The 14,896-nt window shown below is 39.2% G+C and overlaps 2 protein-coding genes and 2 non-coding genes across 5 annotated transcripts in view; all 4 read right to left on the bottom strand.

Annotated features, from left to right (window-relative positions):
- LOC128472508 (acidic mammalian chitinase-like) overlaps window positions 1-14,896 on the bottom strand; it is a 323,300-nt gene that overhangs the window by 41,200 nt on the left and 267,204 nt on the right. The window lies entirely within an intron of this gene.
- Window positions 448-14,844, bottom strand: LEMD1 (LEM domain containing 1). 2 transcript variants are annotated; one of them, XM_053454405.1, is made up of 8 exons: window positions 14,763-14,844; window positions 9,172-9,292; window positions 7,920-8,027; window positions 7,436-7,518; window positions 5,214-5,291; window positions 4,913-4,993; window positions 2,546-2,604; window positions 448-1,546 (listed from the first exon to the last, which is right to left on the bottom strand). In XM_053454405.1, exons 2-8 carry the CDS (start codon window positions 9,248-9,250, stop codon window positions 1,282-1,284), a joined length of 753 nt encoding a protein of 250 aa, XP_053310380.1. In that variant the 5' UTR covers window positions 9,251-9,292; window positions 14,763-14,844; the 3' UTR covers window positions 448-1,281. The 2 variants fall into 2 exon arrangements, with proteins under 2 accessions (XP_053310380.1, XP_053310379.1); XM_053454404.1 differs by lacking the exon at window positions 14,763-14,844 and adding an exon at window positions 11,618-11,860.
- On the bottom strand, window positions 14,014-14,085 carry TRNAW-CCA (transfer RNA tryptophan (anticodon CCA)). Its single transcript has one exon. It is a non-coding gene; the product is annotated as a tRNA-Trp (tRNA).
- On the bottom strand, window positions 14,387-14,458 carry TRNAW-CCA (transfer RNA tryptophan (anticodon CCA)). The gene has a single exon. It is a non-coding gene; the product is annotated as a tRNA-Trp (tRNA).

Here is a 14,896-nt window from a genome sequence, read left to right as displayed (position 1 = left end):
CAATCAGGCAAGGAAGCAACAATATATACAACTTCCTGCTAGGAAGGTATAACAGCATCGCTAGCAATAAAACTAAAACCAAATAACCTAAATAGATGTTGAGCAAGGGGGAGAGAAGTGCTTTTTAGGTTTTTATTTTAAGGAGGCATGGCAAAGGTAAGAGTCTCACCGACAGCTTCCAGGAAACTCTACGCAAATTGTCTGATGTTGGATGTCAAATTCAAGCAAAAACTGAACATGTTTCTCTGAGATGATCTGCCTCAGTCTCCATCTCCTTCCAAACTATCTGTGATAACTATGTATGCGAGTCTGCAAGGAGTTGCCATTCTTTTTGCTGGGTAAGCCCTCCATCCAGCTTATTGGCACAAGATGAGCAATTTAGTCAGATCATCCTTGTTGCGTCAGGTCACAGCATAGAATGCTTAATCAAAAGAAGACATTCTCAAAGAGCGGGAAAAAATACATTCTTTATTTAAACAGTGAATTAAATTAAAACCAGACAATACTGTACATTAAACCTATTTTTGGAAGGCTTCACGATGAGACATGCCGTTGACAGTATTTTTGGTTTTCAAAGTCCCCTTTTAGTATCTCAAATGATATACTAGTGTCTGTCATAATTTAGAACAATAAATCTAAAATAAATACCCAGTCAAACAATTCAGTTTGAGATCATTTAACAAAGGCACTAATTTTAAGAGAAACTGGTTAACATAATACCCTTTTTTTTCTTGTTCTCACCCATGCTAACATTAAAGCATTAAAATAACGCTGAATGTTAATGTGCACTTCAATGGCCCCTGCTGATGGTGGTCTTTCAACTTGTGATCAGCATCAGTCTGCAAACCCTCAATATGCAAAATGCAGATTCCTATTAACCGACTTTCAAAACTCAGTACTGCGGTGACATTGCTTCATTAGGATAGGCCCCATGGCAAAGATATCAAAGGGCACTTGACAAGGAAGAAAAGGAAGTGAATGTCTATTCTACTGCTGTACAGGAGTGTGAATATTTGATTTTGGATTTCATTCATGAGCATTCATGGATACCTTTACCGATACCGCTACTCTGCACATGAGATGTGTAGTATACATAGTTCAGTGGCCATACATGAAGATCTCTAATTTCATGTGTTGGCTTAGTGTCGAAGTACCAGTTTAAAAAATAAGAGGAAACAAAAAGGAGTTTGATTTATAATAGCAGTTTATCTCAGTCTTTCCAGTACTGTACTTTTAAAAAAAATCTCTGCTCCATCTTCCTTGCTTAGATTTGTAGGACCTTCAAGGTTCTGACTCGGCAGTTTTCTCTGAAAGTGAAACAAAGGGGTTTTCTGGACTCCCCTCCATAGTTAACAATACTACAGCAATGAAAGCAATTAGGAGAAACAGTGCAATCTGCAGGGGCACTGAAACTAGACGCTTTTTCCCAGTCTCCACTGTGGTGCTCTTTGTGTGCTCCTGCATCCTTGCCTTGGTGGCAAGATCATCGTATCTGAACTGAATTGGGCGTCCTGCCGCTCCTTTAATTGGTTTCCTGCGTGTTGCACTGAAGATAAAGGAGATATTTAATTAATAATTGTATCAACCAGTAAAATACATTTTCACCTAAGGTTTATTTTTTTTTTTTTGTTTGTTTTGCAGTGCCTTAGACAAGAGTTTGCACAGAACAGCAACCATCAGTAGTCATTTTCTTAATCAGGGCTAATGATACTTGGTATTAATTTGCTTTATGCATGTGTTTGGCAATCAAAATTACTACCCAAACACATGCAAATAAAAACAGAAAATGCAGTGGGAATCCTCCAGACAGACACAGGGGCATAATTAGAAACTGCCCTACTGCAAACATTGCCCCAGGGTCCCCAACATGTTCCACAGTATCGACTATGGCCCCAGCTTGTAAGTACCTCTTTTGCATAAAACCCATAAACTGCGTACCCATGCCATCCTTGCTTCAGCTTGTCTGTGCCATCATTGCCCCTTGCCCCCTCCAACATACACTCTCATATACCACTTATACATAGACAATGCATGCTCACATGCATAGAAACATGCATAACCCCGCTCTCCCACCTGCATCTTCATACCTTCTCCTGCAACTTTTTTCCCACTGCTCAAATCTGACACTGCTACATGCCTGTTTCTGTGCCGGTTCAAAATTGTTGAGAAGGGCCCTTCCCACCTGGAATTCCCTTTTCCGACTAATTTTGAAGCGGCACAGATAGACAGGAAAAATTGGTAGCACGGCTTGTCTGGGCCCCCTAGAGAGGCAAGTCCAGTTATGCCACAGCACAGGCATATGCTCAGCATAATCAATTAAACCCCCCCCCCTCCAATACATGCCTCCGCATCCCAAAAGTGATCAGTAGAGATTGGTTTTGCAGCTCCAATCTGTCAGAATGTTTGTTTGTTTCTGTGTACATCATTACCCTATATACAATTAAATTAGTTGTTTTCACTGCAGTTGCTTGCCTCTGCTTTTGCTGCTTGCTCATGCCACGCAGGACATTTTTCTCTATAAAGTGAGACATGTCAGCATTTTTACCTCATTCCAAGAAGAGACTGGGACATTGGATCAGGGAGATCAGGAGAGTCAGCATCTGGCTGTAAAAAAAAAAGTCACTTTTGTTATCCCTGTACTGTAGCGAGACATTGTAACTTTAAAAAGGTGTTTATCAATTGAAGCAGTGAATAAGAGTGTAAGTAGGAACATACTGATGACTAGGGAGACAAATGTGTAATAGTGTAGACACCAATACTCTAACAACATTGATTGAAGTTCTTATCACTACAGAAACCAATAAAGTGACAATCTGAAGATTGTTCTTCATATATTCAGCAAGACAAGATGTGATAATACTATTTTTAGCTGGATATTTTGCTAGCGTGTCTTGGTATGGCAGGCCCTCTTGTGGGTGTTCTCTAAATGAACCAGAAAGAAAGACAATTTGCAAGATTGCTCAGGGGAGAGGTTTGCTCTAGTTCTTGTTTAGCAAGTCTACTCAATTTGAGCTCAACAATGAAGACTACCGGATACGTAGAATGGTGGTACAGAGAAAAACAAAATAAGAGAAAAACCAGGAGTGTTGCTATAAAGTATTAAGTGAGGACATGTGAAAAAGAGGATTGTGATAACCTTCAAAACAAAAGCTTCCCACAAACTAAGTTATCTGAGAATGAATGTTATTGTAGGTCACACCTGAAATAATGTAGATCATAAATCTTTTGTGGAGATCATGGGACCAGATACTGTTTTATTATATATACACACACCACATTCATTCTCAGTAAATACTACAATAAAAAGATGCCCAGTGCCTTCTGACAAGAGTTAATATAGAAACACAGATGTTGCCTGCTGTCTGCTGTGCTTAAAAATGCAGGCCTTAGGAGTGTTAGCTGGAGATCTGTAGGTCATTGTGTTCTTGTCTGCCGTCAACTTTTCCTGACAAATGAAATTTTTTTTTGTTTTAATTAAAGAAATCCTGAAACGACACCACCTAATGTTACCTAGTATTACAGGTGTTCATGCGTACACAAAATCTTTTCAAGTTTAAATTTGTATCATTTCATCGGATATAAATCAGTCTTAATTAAACCAATGCAGCATCTGAATGCGTATCTTAACAGTCTATGGAACAAATTGACAGGCAGTATACACAACATCTTATCAGTGACTCTAAACTTTGGACAACACTGGACAGATATCAATCCTTTGGGAGGGGCGCATACAAACCAAGCACATAGCAATGCAATGCCCACAAACATTGGCATTGGAATGTCCCATAGCACAGAGCTCTGCAATGTTCAACATGGCATTGTCATAGGATGCCACCTTTCTAACAATGATAAAGTGTGTCAAGTTTCTGCTCTCCTAGAGCAGATAAACCCCAAAATGGCTTTATTGTGCAGTAGAAACCTTTAAAAAGCATTAAAATGGTTGGTAACAAAAGGCACAGCATACTGTCAAGTGCAGAATTGCAGTCTGCAACATTCACTACAGAGTTCCAAAGTGTGTCTCAAAGCAACACTAGATCAGGAACTATTTCGAGAAACCACACACAAGCCTAAGGGCAACACCAATTATCAGTATAATGCTCACCTGAGTACAGAGTGCCACATTTAACATGTGGCAGACAAGGAAGAGGAATAATGGCTATTTTCCATTGTTCATGTTAGGTTTTTGTTCCAGTGAAGAGACAATCTGGTCTTCAATGTATGCGGTGACATTAAGATATGTCAACATGAAAAACACCAAGGCATTTATTCCTCTTCCTCCTCTACAACATATTAAATTTGGAACATCTTGGGGAATGCTCTTCTTTCAGTACACAATACTAGGTCTATTCAGATTTTTTTTAGTAGAAATGGTGGAAGACAAACTTGACATTCATGGGTGCATGGAATTAAGTTATACCATTTTAACAATCAGCACCTAGTAGGAATCTTTCCCCGAACATCAGGTTTATAGCAAACCTGCATGTGTGGCAACTATTATTGGCCACAATTTTGGAATAAGGGTGGCCAAATATAATTATGCTACCTGGCCAAAAGTGTCAAAAAACAAGACCTTACATACTATTCCTTCACAAGTAGAAAGCCAATATGGTGGAGCCATGCCTTATTTATGGATCCAGTTTTACCAACAAACAGCAGAATTTATTGTGCCTCCTGATTTTAGTGAGGAACCACCCTGTCCTATTTTGTGACTTACCCATGCATTGAGCAGCCAACACTCCACCAGGAATCTGGCACCATTTAAACCAACCAATATGCACAGCCAAGTTGATCTTTCTCGCAAGACAAACTCAATCAGGTCTCATAATACATTGGGTATTTGGGCAACTTAAAATATTTGTCTCACAATTGATTATTAAATTAAAGCAATCCTCTGAGACATCAGCTGGTTTACCTGACTGGGAAGACTTTTGCTATCCTGCTCCCTCTTGTGCATTGGAACATGTCCCAAAGATGACCTTCTTTCCATCTGCTTATCAAACAGAAGTCACACATTACAGCAGCAATGACAAGCTACACATCAGCTTCTACATTTACCACACCAAACAAACTAAATTGGCTTTTAGGTCTCCCATAATAAAAGCCACTACCCAACACTAAGACATCACACCAAAGTGCTCTGTTGTATTCTGTTACATAGAGCTTTCATATGTTTTTACACACTCTCTAGTGGTAAAGATGGTACTTTCCTGCTTCAAGATTCTGGTAACACTGAAGTCATCCCCTAAGTTTGCCAGGTTCTGGTTATATTCGGCTGCAAGTGATGCTGGAATCTGTAAATGGAAAACCGGTTGAGATGTATTATGCTCATATGGATATTAGGAGGGCCTGGCATCTAATGATCTATGCCACTACAAGAGCAGAAGACCATGGCACCACAGTGAACCAAAGCACATCAAGATCTAAGTTGTGAACATGTACCAGTAATGTAAAGACTGCAAGCCACGTTCTTAGGTTAAAGGAAAATTATTACATACTGATGCTTTACGTAAGCTAGGTGAGACCTTTTAACAAAAGCTGTAAAGAAAAAAAACTGGTCACCAGGAAAATATTGCAAAATTGCTGGCAGCAAGAAAAACAAATTTTAGTGCTCCCACAGAATACACAAGTGCAACCACACTGCTGTGACATGCAGTATTACCAAATGTGACCCCCCAATCAGTGACTAAAAAGGTTTTACAGTAGAATTACATGTGTGTATGGGCCTGGAGGTGGGCGCATATTAAAGCCGTTTGATAAGGAAGATCGCCGAACAGGAACATTCACTGTGAAAACCTAAGAAGGGATTTTAAAGATGTTATCAGCAGTCTTCAATAGGAAGGCTATGTTCATCTGATATACATATAACTTAATACCACACAATAATAAAGATTCCAAGGAACATAGAAAGCCTTCTAAGCCATCTTCTCTCAGTCCAGTAAACTGCATGCCTACAGGTGAATTACATTCATAGGTCACAGAAGCTTGGATTTATTTTTGGTGGATATTCCATGCGAAGGCAATAAAAGTAGTGTCTGAGGGACTATATCACTAAAGCACAGTGGGACAGCACAATTAAACGTAGGACACCACGTGCTTCCAGGATTTAAAATTAAACGTTTTCATTACATGAGAATTCCAGTCCGTGAGGACAGAGCTTGATACCCACACTCGACAAATTGAAAATGGTGTGATCCCATGTCACCATGAGAAACTCAGCCATGTCTGAGTAAAAATTCAGCCATGTCTGAGTAAAATTAAAGAAAAAAAAAAACTGCCACCAGCCTAAAGTATTAAAAAATGGAGTAGTGGATTTGTAAGTGGTGTATTTAAAATTATATATATACTTAAATGCAGTTTGTTTTTTTGTTTAGCTTTTTTTTTTTTTGTCTTAACATTACCTCTATATTTTCACAGAAATCCTAGCATGGAAAGTGTCATAATACCGGTATTTGAAATACTTGTGGGGTGTCTAAATTTTCAAAAATAGAATAAAAATCTAACTGACCAGGTTCAAAGACGTCCCACATAGGACATGTACACATACTGACCAAATATGAAAATGAATAAATAAAATGTGCACCTCCCAAATGTTGTAGCCCCCAAACAACCTAACAAACCTTTGGATTGGTGATATCACATATGAGGATCGGTAAATTCATGCTGGAATTGCAACGTGTGCAAAAACACAAACACAGAACACTCACACATAAAACAAATACTATCACCAAAGCTTATGGTAAAATTAGGGCATGGAAAGAGTTAAAATGCCAGCATTTAAAATTCCCGTGGGGTCTCTAGTTTTCAAACATATATGAGTTGATGAAGGTGAATTGAATTGGCCAGCTTCAAAGATGTCCCAAATGGGTATTTCGAAACTCAGGACAAATATTCGAATCTATTTAGCATTTTTTATTAGCAGATAGACAAGTAAAATATTTTTTTTATATAGAAGTCAGAAGTTTTTTTTTTTTTCGTCCCATTTATTTTTTTTAAATTAACAGATACGGTGAAAATAATAGTAGCCCTTCTTGTGATTAATAGATAGATTATATCTCTCTCTCTCTCTTGCGGGGGTACAGTAAACAAGAGAAAAAAATTACAGCTAAACATGAGCACCACACAAATGTTATAACAGCCATTGTCACGAAGGGTACAAAAAATAAAGCTCTGTCCCTTAAGTGGTTATCACTTTGTCCCCACAAGCCTATAAACACTACACCCTATTAGAGCTGTTGTGCAGCACATGTGTACAACAAATGTGTACTGATATAATATGAACCCCAATTATCAGGACTATAGGGAAGAAAATGGGTACAATATATATAATTATCCTGGTGAGGGATCATTTGAGTAGGAAAAGCATGATATTGGATATGGAGGACAGAGCAGAAGCATAATAGCTACTGGCCCTAAGGGGTTAATGGGAGCTGCTTACCTTGGCTTTGTTGTACATTTCATTACGTGTTCTCATATCAATCTTTTCTCTACTTTCCACCTCGTTCTTCATTGGAGGACTTTCTTCAGGATTATAGAAGAAAAAGAAGCAGGACATTGATATTAAACATCTATGTTTGGGCAGCTACAAATTCTACAATAATTGGTTTGGTTAGTATTGGTTAGTTTGTTTATAGTGTCCTAAATAAAAAAACAAAAAAAGTGATGCCATTTTTTGTATGGCATGTTAAGTATATAAAAACCTGGCAAGTTTGACATGTAATCTGAAGATTAATTTACAAAGCAAGGAATGAGTGCACATGCAGCAGATAAATACAGGGGACTGTCACATCCAATGTACATTGGACAATGGAAAAGTAACAACCTTCAAAACAATATTTTTTATTTCAGAAAAGTTTGTGCCTATTGCAGATTATAATAGTGAGAAACGCCCAAACTACTTCCAAAATTGACAATGCTCTAACCTTCATCTTCGCTGTCTGAATACCGATCTTCATTCCCTGGCCCATTTTGTTTCACCAGCGCCTCCATCAGCTGCTGTAACTTCCTTTCGTAAACACTTCGCGTGCTGGCTATGGGGAAAAAAAAAAAAAAATCCAGCGAAAAATAAAGTCACTGAACCCTTCAGACTCAATCACAAACGAGTCTGCAGCTAACGCCAGTAAAGCTTTAAATTTAAAAAGCGCAGTTCAAAGGTTTATCCATTTTGCTAGGTCTCTGGAAGTAAGTTTGCTTTGGCTGGCAAGGGTGTAAAGCAGTCCCAAGTACAGAACATGTTTAAGAGTCTTTATTCAATTGAACTCCATGACTTAGGTTTTGGCTTCGCAAGGGATTCACAAGTAAGGTGTTGGCTTCCTCACTTGAGCGTGTGGCTGTGAGCAAAGCGATGGACACACACAGTTCTAGGGCAATAAGTAAAAGACTAGCAATATTCATAGTTGTGGAATCTCATAGGACTTTGCTTTAATTATTTATATTTTTACTACTAGCAAAAATGAAAATGTGAGAAGAAATCTCAATCTATTCAAAACCTTTTTCTGTTTTAAAAGCTCTCTCTGTGCCATGTTCTACTGACCTTCATAAATACATCATTTGCGACCCCCTACAAGAAGCATTTAACCCACTGCTAAATTTGCTCCCAAATTATCTATTAATATCAAAGCATATTAATTCTAAATTATATTGCTGCTTCATAGGCATTCTGCATCACTCGAAGGTTATTAGAAAGATCCTGAGCATCACTAAAAAATAAGACTTAATTCCCTTTGTCAAAAATACATACGTTCCGCATATCAAGTCAATACACACTCACCAAAGGTGAAGCAGAACAGAGTGAACAAAAATAAATAAATAAAACGGAGGAAATTAAAAACAATGGTTTGCTGAGCATACAAAATAATCTATTATGCAATATAATTATATATATATATATATATATATATATATATATATATATATATATATATATATATATATATAAATTAGTCAGTGGATGCTGAAGAAAGCATTCAGGGTTTTTGTGTAGATAACATATCTAATCTTAAATACAGAATACCACTGCAGATAACAGACATAGGCCGCTGGTAAAAGCAAGCAAGCAATCCTGAGGTTTCATTTCTTACAGCGTAGCCGTTTACATAGGTACTGTATACACCACGGCCAGCCAATGAACAGACACTTCCACCTCCTTTGCTAGCTCAGAAAACATATGCATACGTAATATAGGTCCCGGCTTGACCCCTCGTTTCAGCAGCTGCTCCTTCAGCTCAGTGTTGCTCAGGCTCTTCACGTCCATATTGTCTTCACCTCCCTCCTCGGGATCTCCCACAGGCAGAAGCTTAAAGAGAAGACAGAGCGCTATGTTAAAAGGACAGCGACCAGGCCTGATGTTTCAGTGCTGGGGAAAGCTCTATGTTCTAGATGGGAGGAGTTGCCCTTTAACATTTTCCATGCCACATCAAACAATACTTTGACAGCCTAAATGCAACATAACACTGTTTTATATCATTTTTTTAACAACCTTTTATATAAAATGGGTAGCAATTTGGAAAATACAGTAGTTTATGCACGTCTGATTTATATTATTGATCAGAGTGCATGTTAGAATGAGGAGAGAAAGCCTAAAAGAAACAGTAAATTCTTAACTAAGAATTTATTTTCCCGGTATCATATATAGAGCAGATAGCTTTGCCTATACAGGTAGGACAGTAACTTACAAAACCCCCCGAACCTCTGCTTTTACCTTGAGTGAATAAAAAGACTGACTCAGGAAGAACAAAAGAAAAAAAAAAACCAAAACTTAAGCTAGGGAAAAAAATAATCCTATAATATATAATACTGGGAATGACATGGGAAGTCCCACATTTAAAGAACTCCATATAGGTAAGTGTCAAACAAGGCCACCAGCTCTTTGTAATGACCATGAATACATCCCAGTTACTCTATGGTAAGGCCATATTTTGAATTATGACCTCAGAACCAGAAGTGCAGCAACCAGCATGCAAACTTAATGTTTATCCTCAGCCACCACACACAGCACCAGAACTTCTCCTGATACGGATCAGCATTTATAAACCTCTTTAAAAGGAGTGGCATGGTTCCAAAAAATGTACATTTATATGCTGGGATATATTTTTGCATGGACTACGAGCTTATGCAAGAAGCATACTGGAGGTATTCTCCCTTCATTCATCAGAGACAGCTCCAAAAAAAATTAAAAGCGACTTTGTTTCAAGGGTTTCCCTATTTTATGCCAGTTTTTACACATGAAGGACAAGTATTCTTTCTTCCATTGTACCCCATGCAGAACATTCAGGTATACAAGAGCTGCAGATCTTTAGCTCTACTTTGCATCTGCAGGGGGACAGCATTTGACAGCTGGAATTTGCTTTTAAGTTTACCATTGCCGACGACAAGGTTGAACAGAAAATATTTTAAAAAGCAGACTTTTAAAAACCAAAACAAAAACTATAGATAAAAGGAAACTTCCGTGTTTTGAAGCTAAGTGGTAAACAGGGAAAAAGGTAATTTGCACAGGGGAAAAAACGTGCTCTGAATCTTGACACCTGTCTAGCAGGAGGTTCAAAAATCTGTCAACATTTTACACAAAAGGGATCGGTTACCAAGCAACGGCCCTCCAGCAGATGACCTATTGGCCCCGTCTGTCGGTGCTAGAAACTGCTTCCTAGTTAAACGCCAGATTTAATGAGCCGCAGAGTGCTCTTTTACCTCAGCATGAATTTTGACGGTAGTATTATTTGTCCATTTCATGAAGCTGCACTTTAGAGCCATGATCGGTTTAAAGCAAGGGTTTGTATTGGAGGCTCCAGCTTTTCACAGGCACAATAGTATGAAAATCAGGGTAACTGAGCATACACTGCAAACAAAATAATTCTTCAATTATTTTGTATTACACAATACACATATTACACTGTAATACAGTCAGAGAACATCCAGAAAGCCAGCTTAAAAAAAAAAAAGTAGATGACCATGACTTGCTTTGCTGGCCATTTCAAGTTCTAACAACCATCAAAAGCCACCACAGCTCATGACTGAAAACTCATACGGGTACATTAGCATTGGAAAGCGATAATAGGATGTGTATAGCTTTTAGACAAACCCTGAAACACACTAAGGAAACAAAAGCCCACAACTAATGGGGGTCAAATGGACTATTATACAAGTTTGCAAGATACAACCGTTGTTTGACTTGTAGGATCATCTCCAGCTCTTGTGCACATTATGAATGGATGCCAACGTGATCCCAATAAATTACTCTATAACACCCAGGTTCTGAACTAACCCCAGCTGTGACTTGCATGCCATCGGCATACTGTTTTGTTCAATGGGCTAGTGCAAAGATTTATTTATTTCTTGGGTGAATATAAACTACTTGTTCTGACAAAAACTTTACTAGTTAAAATCAATATCCCTATAATGCTGTAGAGCGAGGACACGCTTGGTAGACATAGGCTGGGAAGCTAGAATCTTCACACTGCAAGCATCTTTTATTTATGCCATTTACCATTCATTTATAAAGTACTACATTTTTACCTCTAAATCTAGAGTATGAAACGATAAAATGAAGGTCTTAACAAATCCACACTACAGCTCTTTATATTGCAACCCTCTAAACATAAGTCAGCCCAACTCACACACTTACAGAATTTGCAGGCGACATATCCTCTTCGTCACTCGAAAAGTCAACATTTTCCCCGTCCTTATGGAAAACGTGATTTAAGTAGAGGTGCAAATAAACATCTTTCTTTTGGTCACCCCGAGGCAGGGGCACGTTATGAGAAATTAATCTACTTTTTAATTGGTCTTTAGAGAGCTGGGAAGGATTTTCTGCAAGGGCCGGCATGGCTGCCAATATGAAGAAAGACTTTGACTGCTCAGAAAGGTCAGGCAGCTGGCAGGCTTGAACATAAAACTGCTCTCATAAGCAGATCAGCTTTAAAATAGCTTTACGTGTAGAAAGGGACAAAATAAGCATACCAGTCTGTATAATGATATGGAGACACCAGGCTATACTACTGCTCACCCTTCTTAAGTCAAGGAAACTCAGTTACATTCCAGTCATCAAATACACAAACATATATACACACATATATTACACACAGTATATTTACATAGACACACACATGCAATAATTTAAGTGAAATGGGGGTGTACGGTTATGGCATGTCTGATCCCAGAATGACAGCAAGGCTGAGAGCTTCTCCTGTCTGAAGGTATGATTTTTTTTTACAGTCATTTTCAATCAGAGAAGCTGGTGCTATATCACCGATATACTCTGCACCACGTTCAGATAGCCAGCAATGGTTTGTGCACTTTTTAATTACGTGACAAACGGTCATTATATAGGGCTTAAACCCCACTATTTTAATTACGACAGGGTATATCAAGAAGGGCAGGTGGGGTTACAACACTAATATGCATAAATCACTGGCAAGGCTGTTTAGGGCAATAGACTGTTTACTGCACCTAAAGTTGGTTAGACAAGACAAAATTAACCATTGAGCAAATTCCCATGGCAGTCCACACCTTTTTCACCATGCTATTACGCCATAGAAGCGAACGGAATAGGTTGCGGCCATATATCTAGCCACAGTTCCCTCCTTTCCAAATCAAGCCTCTGACTATACAACTTGGGCATTCTGTCCTGATCTGACACCAAGCACCCATTCATAAAGCTCACTGATTCACCAGTTGACTTTTTCAGAGATACTGCAGCTGTTTTTAATGAGTGCCATATTACCGGCCTTTTAATATTAGACATGCATTAGTGTGTAAATTTTAGACCATTCTTTGGTATTCGTATTGGAAGATTAATTTTCTATCATGCCGATTTTGCAAGTACAATAAGTAACTGGAGCTTTTGACATTTTTTTCCCCCCAATCTTTCTTCAACCATGATTTCTCCTTTTCCATGTTAAATGCACCCATACCAGTGATATTTTCTTTCAAGGAAACAACTAATCTAAATCGACAACAAAAACAGCTGTCAATGATTTTCATTATCGATAAGTTGGCCTGGGTACAGCATGCACTATTTTAAAGTTACATTTTAACTTACTTCAGAGAAATGTTCCCTCTAATTTTTCTTGGGTGCAGTAAAGACGGTGGGCGTGGCTTCAGTGCTGTGCGTCGGGATATGACATGAAGTCCCGACGCACAGCATTTTTGATCTCCCCAACCGAGCTTGCTCCTCCAGTGGCGGACATTACTGTCCATCTCTGGAGGAGTGCCAGCGTCACCCTGGACGGACTGCCCGCCTCCCCCAGCTCCCTGTGCGCACGATTCTAGTAAGTGTGCGCTCCCTCGAAAAGTTGTGTGCGTGAGCACAAGCTCACAGCTTGGAGGGAACACTGCTTCAGAGCTGAGTTTTATCGGGGTGTATAAAGTGGATATAGAGGCAAAGGGTGATCATTGGTGACCTTATTAGATGCGCCTACCCAGAATCCCTTGTGGTTGTGGCAGCACCATGAAATTTCTGAGGGAAAAACAAGCCTTCTGGCTTTTCTGGTGTCCGTAGATGAGTGTTTAATAATGCTTCTACTAATCCATGAGTTTTATCAGATTAATAAAAAAATGGTCAACTAATCAATTATGAAAACAATTGCTAGCTGCGGCCCTAACAACATCATTCGGGTAGAATATTCCACATTGGCCAGGCCAAATTGGGAACCGATAAAACCACAAAGGAAGGGTCTATGAAAAAATACTGGGCTTACCAACCCAAGCACAATGAGGTCAGAGCGTAGCAACATGTGCACAGAGCCACCATTAGGGTCATTTTTGCTTCATGCACCCCCAGCTTTAAGACAGAAGATCGTGCTTTGTATTGGATAACCAGTTAAAAATAAAATAAAACTATATACATGGGCCTACTGTGCACTTTTTTCCTGGGGGGGGGGGGATTGGAGAGCCTCAATGGGAAGGACTGTTTAAAAAAAAAATAGGATTTATGTTTACATAAGCCTCAAACCAAACTACCAAACTATCAGACTATTCTAGAAACCGAATGAGAAAAAAAAAAATAAAAAAATACACGCATGACCCCGACGTGATTCGAACACGCAGCCTTCTGATCTGGAGTCAGACGCGCTACCGTTGCGCCACGAGGTCTACGAATGGATGCTGTCACACGGGCGAGTTTTGTTCAGCATCCATACGCCGATAGAAAACCGACCTCTGTATAGTTTATCGATTATTGTAGCTCGAGTGGGTTAAACCGACAGAAAACGAAGCCTATAAGACTCGAACGGCTAATCAACAGCCAATCCCATCAAATAAAATGAGCATTGACACTTGTTTACGTCGTGAATCGGCAACATCATTAGTATTTCTTTATTAAGATTTGCAGATGACAAAAACGTAGCAGGAGCGTTAGTACGAAAAAAAAATAAAAATAATAGAATAAAAAACTTGACCCCGACGTGATTCGAACACGCAGCCTTCTGATCTGGAGTCAGACGCGCTACCGTTGCGCCACGAGGTCCTCGTTACGATGGCATTCCATGAAACGCGCTCACAGATTGCTTCGCGTTTATGATGTCTATAAACAATTAAACGAGCAAAGCCCTCCTAATCCCAAGTGCAGCATCGGCGAATGAACGCTTTTCGCGGTTTCCAGTCACTACGAGCACGGCGTTGAAGAAAAGAAAAAAAATCACCGATTCTACCGTAAATAATTTAACAACCAGAGAATGACGTGCTTTCAACTAATACATAATAAATATAATTTCCTTAATACTATCTCCTATTAATGGTACGGGACGCTTACTCCTTCCCCTCTTACTCACCTGTGCCCCGCAGCACTCAGTTTACTGACATGTCCCGCCTTGTTCAGCGCTAGGTACCACCTCCAGCTCTCGGCTTTCAAACCTCCCGCGGACCGTACCAATTTCACGGGGGAGCGGGCAAAGGCAAACGTTCT

The sequence above is a fragment of the Spea bombifrons genome, chromosome 2 (genome assembly GCF_027358695.1).
Source record: "Spea bombifrons isolate aSpeBom1 chromosome 2, aSpeBom1.2.pri, whole genome shotgun sequence".
Classification (NCBI taxonomy): Eukaryota; Metazoa; Chordata; class Amphibia; order Anura; family Pelobatidae; genus Spea; species Spea bombifrons.
This window is presented reverse-complemented; position numbering and strand designations above follow the sequence as displayed.

Bases quoted from the DNA above. Each gene is read 5' to 3' on its own strand.
- LEMD1 (XM_053454404.1), bottom strand. From the start codon at position 11,818: ATGCCGGCCCTTGCAGAAAATCCTTCCCAGCTCTCTAAAGACCAATTA. The intron at 2,605-4,912 runs GTAAACCAGCTG...TTTTTTTTACAG, and splicing joins GCAAAAGTCTTCCCAGTCAG to CCAGATGCTGACTCTCCTGA. The intron at 1,547-2,545 runs GTAAAAATGCTG...CTTTATCTTCAG, and splicing joins CAGTCTCTTCTTGGAATGAG to TGCAACACGCAGGAAACCAA.